General features: G+C 46.6%; 1 protein-coding gene across 1 annotated transcript in view; it reads right to left on the reverse strand.

The window, feature by feature from the left end:
• FER1L5 (fer-1 like family member 5) overlaps positions 1 to 12,512 on the reverse strand; it is a 54,338-nt gene that overhangs the window by 15,494 nt on the left and 26,332 nt on the right. Inside the window, exons 20-24 of the mRNA XM_087863341.1 lie at positions 3,632 to 3,756; positions 2,666 to 2,766; positions 1,824 to 2,001; positions 1,590 to 1,745; positions 269 to 400 (exon numbers count right to left, since the gene is read on the reverse strand). Coding sequence (XP_087719467.1) covers positions 269 to 400; positions 1,590 to 1,745; positions 1,824 to 2,001; positions 2,666 to 2,766; positions 3,632 to 3,756 — 692 coding nt within the window. The remainder of the gene's footprint in view (positions 1 to 268; positions 401 to 1,589; positions 1,746 to 1,823; positions 2,002 to 2,665; positions 2,767 to 3,631; positions 3,757 to 12,512) is intronic.

A 12,512-nucleotide genomic window follows, 5' to 3' on the forward strand; every position in this document is an offset into this window, starting at 1 on the left:
TGGGAGAAACTCCCAATAAATCTCCATTATGGAGAAAGTGACTGGTCCTAGGGGACCACCCAGCTGCCCCTTTTATCACCACATGCCTACGGCTTGTCAACAAGGGACTTCCAGAAGGCAGCATCTGAGGCTGCTCTAGACTCTGACACCTCTCTTTATCAAAGCCCATCTCATAATCCTCAGATTCTACTGATAACGGTTTTCTCCACCTTTGGTGCTGGGCTCTGGCAGCCTGACCTTCCCCCTGCCCCACCTGGCTGCTGCTTACCGTCTCTGCGTACACGACAACCTCGCCCTGGCGAAGCAGCTGCAGATCCTTGCTGTCCGTGACGTTGCCGAGCCACATGCAGACTCGGAGGTGGGCTGGCAGCGTGTCCTTCTGTCCTTCACCCTCTGGGTACTAAACCAGAGGCAGGTCAACCCCACAGAGGTGCACGTTCCCCAGGGGCAGGGGCGTGGGTGAGGGAGAGGCACACACACCTGCTCCTTCACACTGAGCCCTGGGTGCTGGGGCTTAAAGTGAACCTTGCAGAGATCCTGCTTTCCAGAGGGAGTTAATATGCAAATGGTTATACCTGTGACCCCCTGCATAACAGAGAGGCTGGTGGGGGTTTGTGCAGAGAGGGGGCAGTGCCACACAGGGAGCCTGGGAAGGCTCCAAAGAGGAGTGGTGGTGGTGCCATTGACGAGGTAAGTGCCGAATGTGTGGGATATGTTCTGATCCTCACACACCTCCATGGTGGGGAGGCGGGGCCGCACAGCCTTTTCACCGGGCCCATTTTACAGAGGAGCAGACTGAGGCCTGGACATGGTCAAGGGTTGGTCTGGGGTCACACAGACCAGTAAGTGGTAGAGCCAGAAGTCTCAGTGGTTCTTGCAGGATGAGAAAGACTCCAATGGACACAGGAGGGATCTTCCACAATGGTGGAAAGGGCCCAGGGAAGGCAGGTTTGGGGGTGGGGAAGCCCAGAGTTGCCTGGCTGTTGAGAGTATGTGGTCCTGAGAACGTTACTTCAGTGAGAAGGGGTCAGGGCCAGGCCAGGGGGGTTCAGAGGTTCAGCATTCTCCAGGAAGCAATGGGGAACGAAGGGCATCTCTGAGAACAAACGAGTGTCCCCCACCTGCCTCCTGGGTGGGGGTGCGGGAAGGCTGAAAGCAGGGTTGTCATCAGGGCAGGGGTGCTGGTCAATCAGCCTTATTTATGGCCTGCATTTGACGTGGTGAGCTGGCGCCCAAGCCTTGTAGGAATTAAATATTTGAAAGCACCCAAACCTGGTCCGGGGGAGAGATGAGAAGGGACTGGACCAAGTGTGGTGTGAGGATGACAGAAGAGATGAATTTGAGGAACATTTATGAGGGATGTGGTCTTGGCATCAGCCATGTGATGATGGGCACTCTCCCCTATCTTCCTCTGCAGACTGTTTCAACCCCATTTTACCTGCTAAAGGGCCCAGGAAAGACGGAGTGGATGTGCCCTTGGGGAGACTCATGGGGGCTGCCCCAAGAGTTCAGGGTTTCTCCTTGGGGTGTTTCTGGGCCTTTTCCACCCCTGAGGAGTGGGGTGGTCTGCGGACTCCCAGCTTCCCCACCTGCAGGATGAGGGTCTGTGTCTTCCCACAGAACCTGCCGGAGTGCAGAGCCCCTGTCGGGGAGAACAGGATGCTGTGGGCAGGCACCTGTGCGTAGGCCACCCGCTGCTCCTTGGACATCAGCCAGATCATCACGTCCGGGAGGCTCATCTGGGGCTGTCGAGGCAGGAGGGCATCAGGCCTGTGTGGCTGGCTTCAAGTCCTCCCTCCCCCGCCAGTGTTTCCAGCACCCACCTCGGGGAGCACGGCATTGAGGCGGTACAGCCAGTCCTCCACGGTGGCCACCATGTTCCTGGGCTTCACTTCCTTGGCCTTTTGGGCCAATTCCTGCAGGAGGAGGCTGCGGAGCTGCCACCTCTGCTTGTCCAGCTCAGTGGCTCTGGGCTGATGGGTCATGCAGGGCAGAGGGTGTCTGTGGCCAGGATCAAGAAGGAGGGTGCTGGGCCTCTCTCTGCTTCACCTGACATGACCTCCCACCCTGCCTTAGGCCAATGTGCACTTCCTAAACTTGAGATCCTGCCCGCGCCTGCTGGCCTGGCCCCTGGGTTCTCATGCACCCCCTCTCTCACCCTCCTAGCCCCATGTGGAGTACCAGGCCTGTGCTCAAGGAGCTCCTTGTGGAAATGGGTGAGAGCCATGAGACAGGGGCCAACCAAGCCCTGGGGGGTGTGGGGCTCGCAGAGGCCTTAGGATGAATCATCCAGAACAGGCAGAGTCCTGTGGAGGGCACTGAGGACAGGAGGAGCAGCAAGGAAAACGCTGCGGGCCAAGATACGCAGGGCTTGTCACGATGACAGGGAGAGGTTTGGTTTGGTGGGAGCATCGGGTGTGGATGCAGGGACGGCAGGGATGAGGTTGGGTGGGGAGGTCAGGGCCAGTTTCTGGAGGGCCTGGATGGGGGAGGACAAGCAGCTCTGTGGTTTGGGCTTCAAGCTGGGGAGAGATTTGAGTGGAACTCCTTTCTTGAGGAGGTGGGGGCTGCGGGCTGTTCCAAAGGGTGCTGGTCTGCACCCCCACCCCCCTGGGAGCCTGACCTAACTCCACCCCAGCCCCGGTGCAGCACGCTCCTCCCCTACTTGCAGTCCTCCACCAACTCCCTCAGCAGCTTCTCCCAATGGGGGAGCAGAGCGGGGTCCCTTGGATTCCTTATGGACTTCAGGGTGTCCAGATTGGCTTTCTGCCCAGAAGGAAAGAAACAGCAAGTGAGCATGGGGGCTCACCCGGGAGAGGTTACAGAGCTGACTGGCCCAAGATATTATCAGTCAGGACTTGGGGGCCTTTGGGGTAACGGGAGGATGTCTGTCCAAAGCTATCAATCACATGCCCTTGCAAGGCTAGGATCCCCATGCACCCTCTCCACTATCCAACAGAATAAGTGGCAGGAAGGAGCCAGGATAAGGCAGGACTGTAAGGGGTACAGAGTCTTGACCTGGGGCTTCCCTTCTGTAGGTGTAAAAAGGTCATATCTAAGGTGGAGGTACCAGGTGGCTCTCCTGCCTAAAAATGTTGTGACTTCCCTTCTTAGCAGATGCGTAAGACCTTTTGTGATCTGACCTCTTCCAGTTTCTCCGGCTTTATTTCCATATCCACTCCATGCCCTTGCTGTCCCAGAACTTCACGTCACCTTGGCTTTGCCAACTGTTCCCTTCTCTGCACCCCACCACGCCCCCAGCAGACTCATTCTTAAAGACTCTGCTCAAATGTCACCTCCTTTTTAAACACCTCCTCTGATTATCCTCTCTTCACCTCCCCTCCCTCCTCCCCAATCTCGCTGCCCCCATAGCTCTGGGTACTGTATCTCCAGCCCTTGCTGTGCCCTAGAGTAGCTATTTGCATATCCGACTTCCCAGAAGGTGAGGCTAAGGCACTGTGTTTATTCAGCTTTGGGTCTTCAGTGTCTAGCACAGTGCCTGATGCTTCCGTCTTCATTGGTGTGGAATGCACGAGTGAACTGAGTGACTGGCTCCCTAGGACTGTGATTTAGTTCCCCAAGCCTCCCAGTGGTGGCCCGGCCCACCCCTGCACCCTCCTGTACGACTCACCAGGCGGTCCCGAGTGAAGTGGAGGAGGTTGAGGCAGTCCATGCGGAAGCTGACGTCTTCCCAGTGGGAGGTCACGGCCACGACTGGCTTGGTGTTGTACCAGGGCACATAATGGTAGATGTTCCCTGAGACACAGACACATGTGTGGAGGTGTCTGAGGGACTCTGGGAGGTCTCCTGTTACTGTGTTCCCCTCAGAGGACCTTCCCCGGGCTACTCCATCTGCTAATAATCCTAATTGGACCCCTCCCACCAGAAGGTGGGCTGGTGAGAACATGTGTACTTCGATGAACATGGCTGGCCTTGTTGAGCATTCATTGTGCTCAGGGTGTCACGTAGCTTTTCCAAGTCCCAATTTTACACACGGGAAAATCCAGGCTAGGGGTGGGCAGTAGTCTGCCTGAGGTGGCACAGCCAGGCGGTCATAATGCAGGCGTCTAGCTCCAAAGCCCTGTGCCCTTAACCTCAGGCAAGATGCCAAGGCAAGGGGCATGGCTTGAGGTAGGGTTTCCGTTCAGGGTGGTCCGTGAGGCAGAGGAGGAGTGGGCTCCAGGCTCAGGGGGAGACCCAGGATCTGGTTGGGGTGGGTAGACATCTAACATGAAGGGCCTTCCAGTACAGAGGCGCAGGGTCAGGAGAACAAGGATGGATACAAACCAGTGATGGGCTTGGCAAACCGGGTTCCCAGGCCATATTCCTTATTGAAATGAGGGGGGAAGCTAGATGAAACACAAGTTCATTTTTAAATTTTTCTGAGTTGTGGTGCTGACTTGATATAAGGAAAGAAATTCACAGAAGCCAAAATAAAGTAAAAGTAGAAAATCTGTGAGGCAAGAGAAAGCAAAGTTGACTTTTGCCCTCCAAGTTTCTGACAAATCCTGGAGAACTTGTGCTTCTCTTTGGCAAGGGCAAGGGCCAGGGCAGGGCGCTCATCAGAGAAAGCCTAGCACTGCCCCCGGTGAGCAGACTCAAAGGAAACCCCATGTGTTATGGGTTGAATTGTGCCCCCTATAAAGCTATGTTGAAGTCCTAACCCCACTACCTCAGAATGTGACCTCATTTGGAAATAGGGTCATTTCAAGTGTAATTAGTCAAGATGAGGTCATACTGGAGTAGGTTAGAGCCTTAACACAGGTGTTCCTATAGGAAGAGGAGAGGGACACAGAGGATGGCCGTGTGAAGACACAGGGACAGAGGGAGCACACCACGTGAAGACAGAGGCGGAGGTGGAGTGCCGGGTGTAGACGTCAAGGAGCACCAGAGATTGTAGGCAATCAGCAGAAGCTGGGAGAGAGGCTCAGATCTATCAGAAGGAAGGGACCCTGGGACACCTGGCTGTTTCGGCTGATGGAGCGCGTGACTCTTGATCACGGGGTTGTAGGTTTGAGCCCCACATTAGATGTAGAGGTTACTTAAAAATAAAATCTTTAAAAATTTTTAAAAAATAAAATAAAAAAGAAGGAACCAACCCAGCCAACACCTTGATTTTGGGCTTCCAGCCTCCAGAGCTGTGAGAGAATAAGTGTGTGTTGTTCCAAGCCACCCACTTTGTGGTACTTTGTTAGGGCAGCCCTAGCAAATGCATATGCCGTGCAAAGCTGGCACGCCAAAGCCTAAACCCTCAGTCGATGAGAAATAATCCACCGCACAGAAGACAACAGGGAAGAAAGCAGCCCATCTCTGGCATGGCTCTAGGGAGAGAGAGCAGGAAATTTTCCCGAACATTTGTAACCACAAATGGGCCCTCCTGCAGGTTGTACTCTGTATTCATATCACCTGTGTAGTCTGGAGATAATTGAAAATGCTCTTTGGTTGGCAGTGCCCCAGGTAACTGGAGGAAGCAAAGAAACCCTCTGTGGAGCTGAAACTTTGGTCTAAAGTCCCGCAGGTTTCCCAAAGATAAAGTGCCAAGAAAATGAGCGGCTCAGAACCAAGACACGCACTCTCTAGCCCCGCAGCTCTGTTTCCAGGTACACACCCAACTGAAAGGTGTCACGGCATCATCAAAAGACATGTCATAAAATGTTCATGGCAGCGCTATCTGTAATTGTCCAAAACCGGAAACCACCAAAATCTCCCTCAGTAGTAGAAGGGAAAAATAAATTATGGTATATTTGCCCAATGGAGTACTATACAGCAATGAGAATGAGCTAGAGCCACGTCCAACATCTAGGTTTGTGTTTCCATTTCACAGGATGGTGGGCAAAAGAAGTCAGACACAAAAGATTGCATACTATACGTTTCTTTTATATAAAGCTAACAACCAGGCAAAACAAACTGGAGGTCAGGAAGGTGGTTGCCCTTGCTGGGGGTGGGGGTAGAGGGGCTCAAGGGGACCTGGGATGGCGGGGCTCCATTTCATGGTGTGAATGTTGTTACATGGGTGTGTTTGCTTCACGATAATTTATTGAGTTGGACACTTGGGTTTGTGTACTTTTCCACAGCTATGTTACACTTGAATCCAAAGTTTACTTAAGACTTTGGGGCACCTGGGTGGCTCAGCGGTTAAGCGTCTGACTTCAGCTCAGGTCATGATCTCAGGGTCCTGGGATCGAGGGCATAGGGCTCTGCACTCAGCAGGGAATCTGCTTGTCCCTCTCCCTCTGCCCCTTCCCCTGCTCGTGCTCTCTCTCTCAAATAAAATCGTAAAAAAAAAGTTTACTTAAGAATTAAAAAAAAAATAGGGGCACCTGGGTGGCTCAATCTGTTAAGCATCTGCCTTCAGCTCAGGCCATGATCCTAGGGTTCCGCATCAGGTTCCCTGCTCAGTGGGGAGCCTGCTTCTCTGTCTCCAGCTCCCCTGCCTGTTCTCTCTCTCTGTCAGATAAATAAAATCTTAAAAAAAATAATTAAAAAAATAGTGGAGACAAAATACATAAAATGCATTGTGTCAAAATACTATGGAGAAGAATAAAGTAGGGAACAGGGATAAGGAACTGCCAAAAATGTTTAAACAGAGCGGTTACCTAAGTCCCTTACAAGAAGATCTAGAAGAAATCATGCAGAATACAGCTCAGAGAGACGACAAATATGGAAGAGATTTAAAAATATGAGGAACTGAATGGGGAGTCCCATAGAGTTTGAGGAGGAGCCATATAAGAGACAAAGGGAAGAAATAATTGTCGAAGCAAAAATATCTTATAATTTTCCAGAATCGCTGGAAGACACCAGTTTCAGGCTCTGCTACTGAGTAATCATTAGAATGATAAATAAGCAGAGATCCAGCACTGGGGTTCTCAGATATGAACGTGCGGATACAAGATGGCAATTTTCTTCTTCTACTCTTGGATAGCATACAAAAGCAACAAGGAGGAGGAAAACAACCCCATTTTCAGCAAAACAAGGAGACAGATATAATCTGTAGACTCAAAATACACATAAGGACGGCCAAAAGCAACTATGACTGCCGTCCAAAGCCGAAGCAGGAAGGGGTGAAGTGTAGCAGAAGTCACCTGCGGGGAAGCATGCAGCAAGGCAGACAGCTGGGAGCACAGCTTGATGGGAGCAGAGCGCAGAAAGTGCCAGCAAAAATACGCTCCCAGAACAAACTCTGGGCGTAGATGAGGAAATGTGAGCCGGCAAAACATAGGAAAAAAGCAGGAGCAAAACCAAAAACACCCTAGAAAGGAAGACAACATAAAAAGAAGCCCAAGGGAGACTAGACCCTGCAGACAACTCAGGGAGAGGCACAGAAATAAGGGTAGAAAAGTGACCAAAATAAAATGGAAATAGAAAGTCACGAAGGATCAGGGAAAAGTTGATGGATAAAGAAAACCAAGGAAAATTGTTAGGCCCATAAATGGGGCCCCTAAAGTAGAAAACCTACACCATGGCACAGAATATTTAAAAATATAATTTAAGAAAACTCACATGGGAAAGAGATAGTCTTTTAAACAAATGGTGCCTGAAAAATTGGATTATTCATATACAAATGATTTCAAAATGGATCAAACAGCTAAATATAAGAACTAAAACTGTAAGACTTTTCGAAGATAGGAGAAAAATCTTCATGACCGTGGGTTAGGCAAAGAGATCTTGTATATGACACCATAAAAGAAAAAAAAGTTGGACTTCATCCAAATTAAAAATGTTCGCACTTCAAAGACACCAGTAAGGAAATGAAAAGACGAGCCACAGACCATTTGCAAGTCATATATCTGATAAAAGACTTGTATCCAGTGTATATAAAGAACTCTTACCACCCCATAAGAAGAACAACAACTCAATTTAAAAACTGTAAAAAAAATTATACCACTAAATAAATTTTAACAAAATAAAAGAAGATTCCAATCTACCCATGAAAGAGTACACCACGTGCCAGGGACAACTGACCCCAAAGGATCAGCATCTCAAAATATCCTGGTGAAGTCAGTAGACTTACAAGATAAAGGATATTTGGGCAGCTGCACAGAAAGATCAAGAGATTCATGGGGAAAAAAACATCAGAAAGACAGAAGGTATTGGTTATGAAACTTTAAGAAGTCACAAACTTCTAGAGCAAAATATGAGAGAATTCCTTAATATATTTGGAGTGGAAAGGACCTTTCTAACTATGACTCAAAAGCCAGAAGTCATAAAAGTAGTTCGAGTACGTTAAAAAAAAGTCTTCATGGGAAAAAAATCCCAAGCACCATAGACAAAGATAGGAGACACATATGGGAAATATACTTACAAATATACTTACAGTCCTGGAAATCAATAAGAAAATGACTAATATCTCAATAGAATAAAAAAGAAAATTATATAAGCAAGCAATTAAAGAAAGGAAAACACAAATGACTTTTAAACATACGAAAAGATACCCAACCTCATTTATAATGAGAGAAATACAAATTAAAACTACCCCGAAATGCCATTTTTCACTTACCAGGCTGATAAAAATCCAGAAGTTTATACCAGATTTTGATGAGGCTCTCATACACTGCTGGTGGGAGTGTTGAATTGTACAACTTTTATGGAGGATTACAGGGTACAGCCAGATAAAGAAAAAGACCACGGGAGATATTTGACACAGAGGGGATTTAATAGAGAAAATGTGTTGAAAGGGTCAAGAGATCAGAAAGGGAAATTGAGGGGCACCTGGGTGGCTCAGTCGGTTAAGCGACCGACTCTTGATCTCAGCTCAGGACTTGATCTTGGGGTTGTGAGTTAAAGTCCTGCTCTGGGCTCCATGCTGAGCCTACTTAAAAAAAAAAAAAAAAGGTGGGGTGGGGGAAGTGAGCTTCCTCAGAGATTAGTAACAGGAGGAAGAAACTACTGCTTCTAGGGCTAGGGAAAAAAAGGCAGGCAGTGGTGTGACCACGGACAGGCACACAACCAAAGCTGCGCCATCGAGCTAGCTGCACAGGATGCTGGAGCCACCAAGAAGGTGACACCCCATCAGTAGTGGCACTGCAGAGGAGGGGCGCTTGGCCAAGGCCAGGACAGTGGGGGAGTGGCCAGCCAAAGCTGGGATCCCTGAAGGGATGTAGCTACTTCCAGAGAGGCCTCCTGAATCGGCGGCAGGAGGGAGGAAGAGGGAGAGGCAGAGAGACAAAGTGAAGGGGTGGGGAGATAGGACAGAATGACGGCATCTCCCCTTTTATCAGCTGGCATGGGAAGCTGGGAAACGAAGTTTGCAGGTGTTCAGCCCTGAGATATAGAACAGAGCAAGGAAGGGCAAGGATGAAGCTTGATCTAGAGCAGAGCGTGCCAAGTCTCTCCTTGCTGGAGATGCTGAGAGAAAAACAGGTGCTGATCAGCACAGAGGATAGTTTTGCAGTATCTGCCAAGATGCAAATACGCTTTGACCAATTCCACTTTGAAATCACTTATGCAAGACTGTATCTTGACAGCATTACTTGTAATAGCAAAAGACTGGAAAAGTTTGTCAAGACTTATCAAGAGAAAAGAAGGTACATGTGCACACACACATGCACCTTGCAAAGAATGATATAAGGGCACCTGTTTTTAGATAGTGCTGAGATAAATAGATAACAGTAAGAAACTATGGTGGAGGGGCACCTGGGTGGCTCAGTCGGTTAAGCATCTGCCTTCACTTATCCCAGTGGCATCGAGCCCTGCATGGGGCTCCCTGCTCAGCGGGGAGTCTGCTTCTCTTCCCTCTGCCTTTCCCCCTGCTCCTCGTGCTCTCTCTGTCTTTCTAAGATAAAAACAAATACAATCTTAAAGAAAAGAAACTGTGGTGGAAAACAGTTTGATGGTTTCTCAAAAAGTTAGAGAATTACTATGTGATGCAGTGATTCCACTCCTAGGCATACACCCCAAATAATTAAAAACGGACTCAAACAGGTATGTGTAAACACCAATGTTCATAAGCAGCAGTATTCACAATAGCCAAAAAGTGGACACAACCCAAGTGTCCATCAACAGATGAATGGATATACAAAATGTGATATATAAATACGATGGGATATTATTCAGTCATAAAAAGGAATGCAGTTTGGACACACGCTGTAACGTGGATGAACCTTGAAAACATTGTGCTAAGTGAAATACACAGACATGAAGGACACATATTACATGATTTCACATACATGAGGTATAGGCAAATTCAGACAGACAAAAAGTAGAATAGAGGATTTCAGGGGACAAAGGAATTTATTGTCTAATGGGTAGAGTTTCTATTTGGGATGATGAAATTGCTCTAGAAATAGAGGTGATAGTTACACAACATTACGAATGTACTTAATTTCACTGAACTGTACATTTAGAAATGGCTAAAATGGTATGTTTTATGTCAATTTTGCCACAATAAAAATTTTTTTAAAGATGCTATGAACAACTTTATGCTGAAAGATGTGAAAACGTCAAAGAAATTTATAAATTCCTAGATAAATTAAACCTACCAAAATTGACTTAAAAATAAATAGAAAAGCTGACTAATTAAAGTAAATCCAGGGGTGCCTGGGTGTCTCAGATGGTTGAGCCTCGGCCTTCAGCTCGGGTCATGATCCCAGGGTCCTGGGATGGAGCCCTGTATCGGGCTCCCTGCTCAGTGGGAGTCCGCTTCTCCGTCTCCCTCTGCCTGCCCCTTCCCCTGCTTGTGCTCTCTCTCTCTCTCTCTCTGTCAAATAAATAAATAAAATCTTTAAAAAAGTAAAGTAAATTCGTATTTAAATCGCTGCATTAAAAAACCCACCAGGCTTATATTTAGAGGTGAGTCCTAGCAAACTTTCAAGGAACAGATGATTACAGTCTGACCCAAATGCTCACGGAGAGTAAAAAGAGGAAATGCGCCTCAATTTCACGAGGCTGGCATAACCTGGATATTAAAACCAAATGAGGACATTATAAGAAAGAAAATTATAGATTCATCTTATCCATACAGATGCAAAAATCCTCAACAAAATATTAGCAAATCAACTCTAGCACGTATAACAAAGGTGAAAATCCAATTATACTATTATAATTGTACTTTATATTATATATAACAATTATATGTGAATATATGTAATATCATATGTGAAGTAATTATAATACGAATTCAAGGTAGCTGGGATAGGTTAGAGATCGATACTGCAATCCCCTGAGCAACCACTAGAACTAATCCACAGATGTAGAGCCAGTAGAGGAGAGAGAATGCAATATTAAAAACAAAACAAATACACACTTGATTAGAACAAAAGAAGACAGAGAAATCCCAGCGGGCTTTTTGTAGAAATTGTCAAGCTGGTGCTAAAATTCATATGAAAATGGAAAGGAACCAGAATAGCCAGAAACTGTGTTATTTTGTAAAAGAACAACAAAATTGGAGGACTTACATGACCTGATTTCAAGACTTGCTCTAGAGCTATTGCTATCAAGATGGTGTGATATTGGCATTAAAGATAGACAAATAGATAAATGGAAGAGAACAGCATAGTTATCTTTATAGAAAGAAGAATCTGACCCTTCCCTCAGACCATATACAAAAATCAAGTCAGGTTTGATCATAAACCTAAACGAAGAAGCTAAAATTATAAAGCTTTGGGGCGCCGGGCTGGCTTAGTCAGAGGAACATGAGACTCTTAATCTTGGGCTCGCAAGCTTGAGCCCCATGCTGTGTGTGGAGATTACTTAAAAATAAACTTTAAAAATATTTTAGAATTATAAAGCTTGTAGAATGAAACACAGGAGAATATCTTTATTATCTTGGGGTAGACAATATTTCTTGGACCAAATAATGTACTACTATAAAAGAAAAGATAATCAACAAATCTGATTTAATCAAAATTAGAATTAATTTTTAAGTAATCTCTACACCCAAAGTGGGGCTCAAACTCACAACCCCAAGATCAAGAGTTGCACGCTCTTGTGACTGAGCCAGCCAGATGCCCCTCAAAATTAGAATTTATTTTCTGCATCAAATTTAGAAACTTCTGATCTTCAAAAGACACTGCTTGGAAATGGAAGTCAAGCCACAGAACGGAAAATATTAGCGAAACAGATTGACAAAGGACTTTTATCCAAAATATAAAAGAACTGGCATGCCATGTAAAAAGACAAACAACCCACTGAAAGACTGGCAAAAAACTTGAGCAGTGCCTTCACTACAGAAATATACGTGAGCATGAAAAGATGCTCAGGATGACTACTGATCAGAGAAATGGAAATCAAAATTATAATTACAGACAATGTCATACCCACTTGAGTCATAGAATGACTCAAATGAAAAAAGACCGACAGTACCAAAGTTGGCAAAGATGAGGGGCAAGTACAAATCTCAAACACTGCTGTGCGGGTGTAAAATGGTACAAATGCTTTGGAAGATAGTTAGCTCTTTCCTTTAAAACCCAAATGCCACTCCTAGGTTATGTACCCAAGAGAAATGCAAGCACATGTCCATAGAGAGATTTGTACAAGAAGGTTCACAGCAGCTTTATTCATAACTCTCCAAAAGT

The sequence above is a fragment of the Ursus americanus genome, chromosome 7, assembly GCF_024610735.1.
Source record: "Ursus americanus isolate L20-20 chromosome 7, mUrsAme1.1.p, whole genome shotgun sequence".
Taxonomy (NCBI): Eukaryota; Metazoa; Chordata; class Mammalia; order Carnivora; family Ursidae; genus Ursus; species Ursus americanus.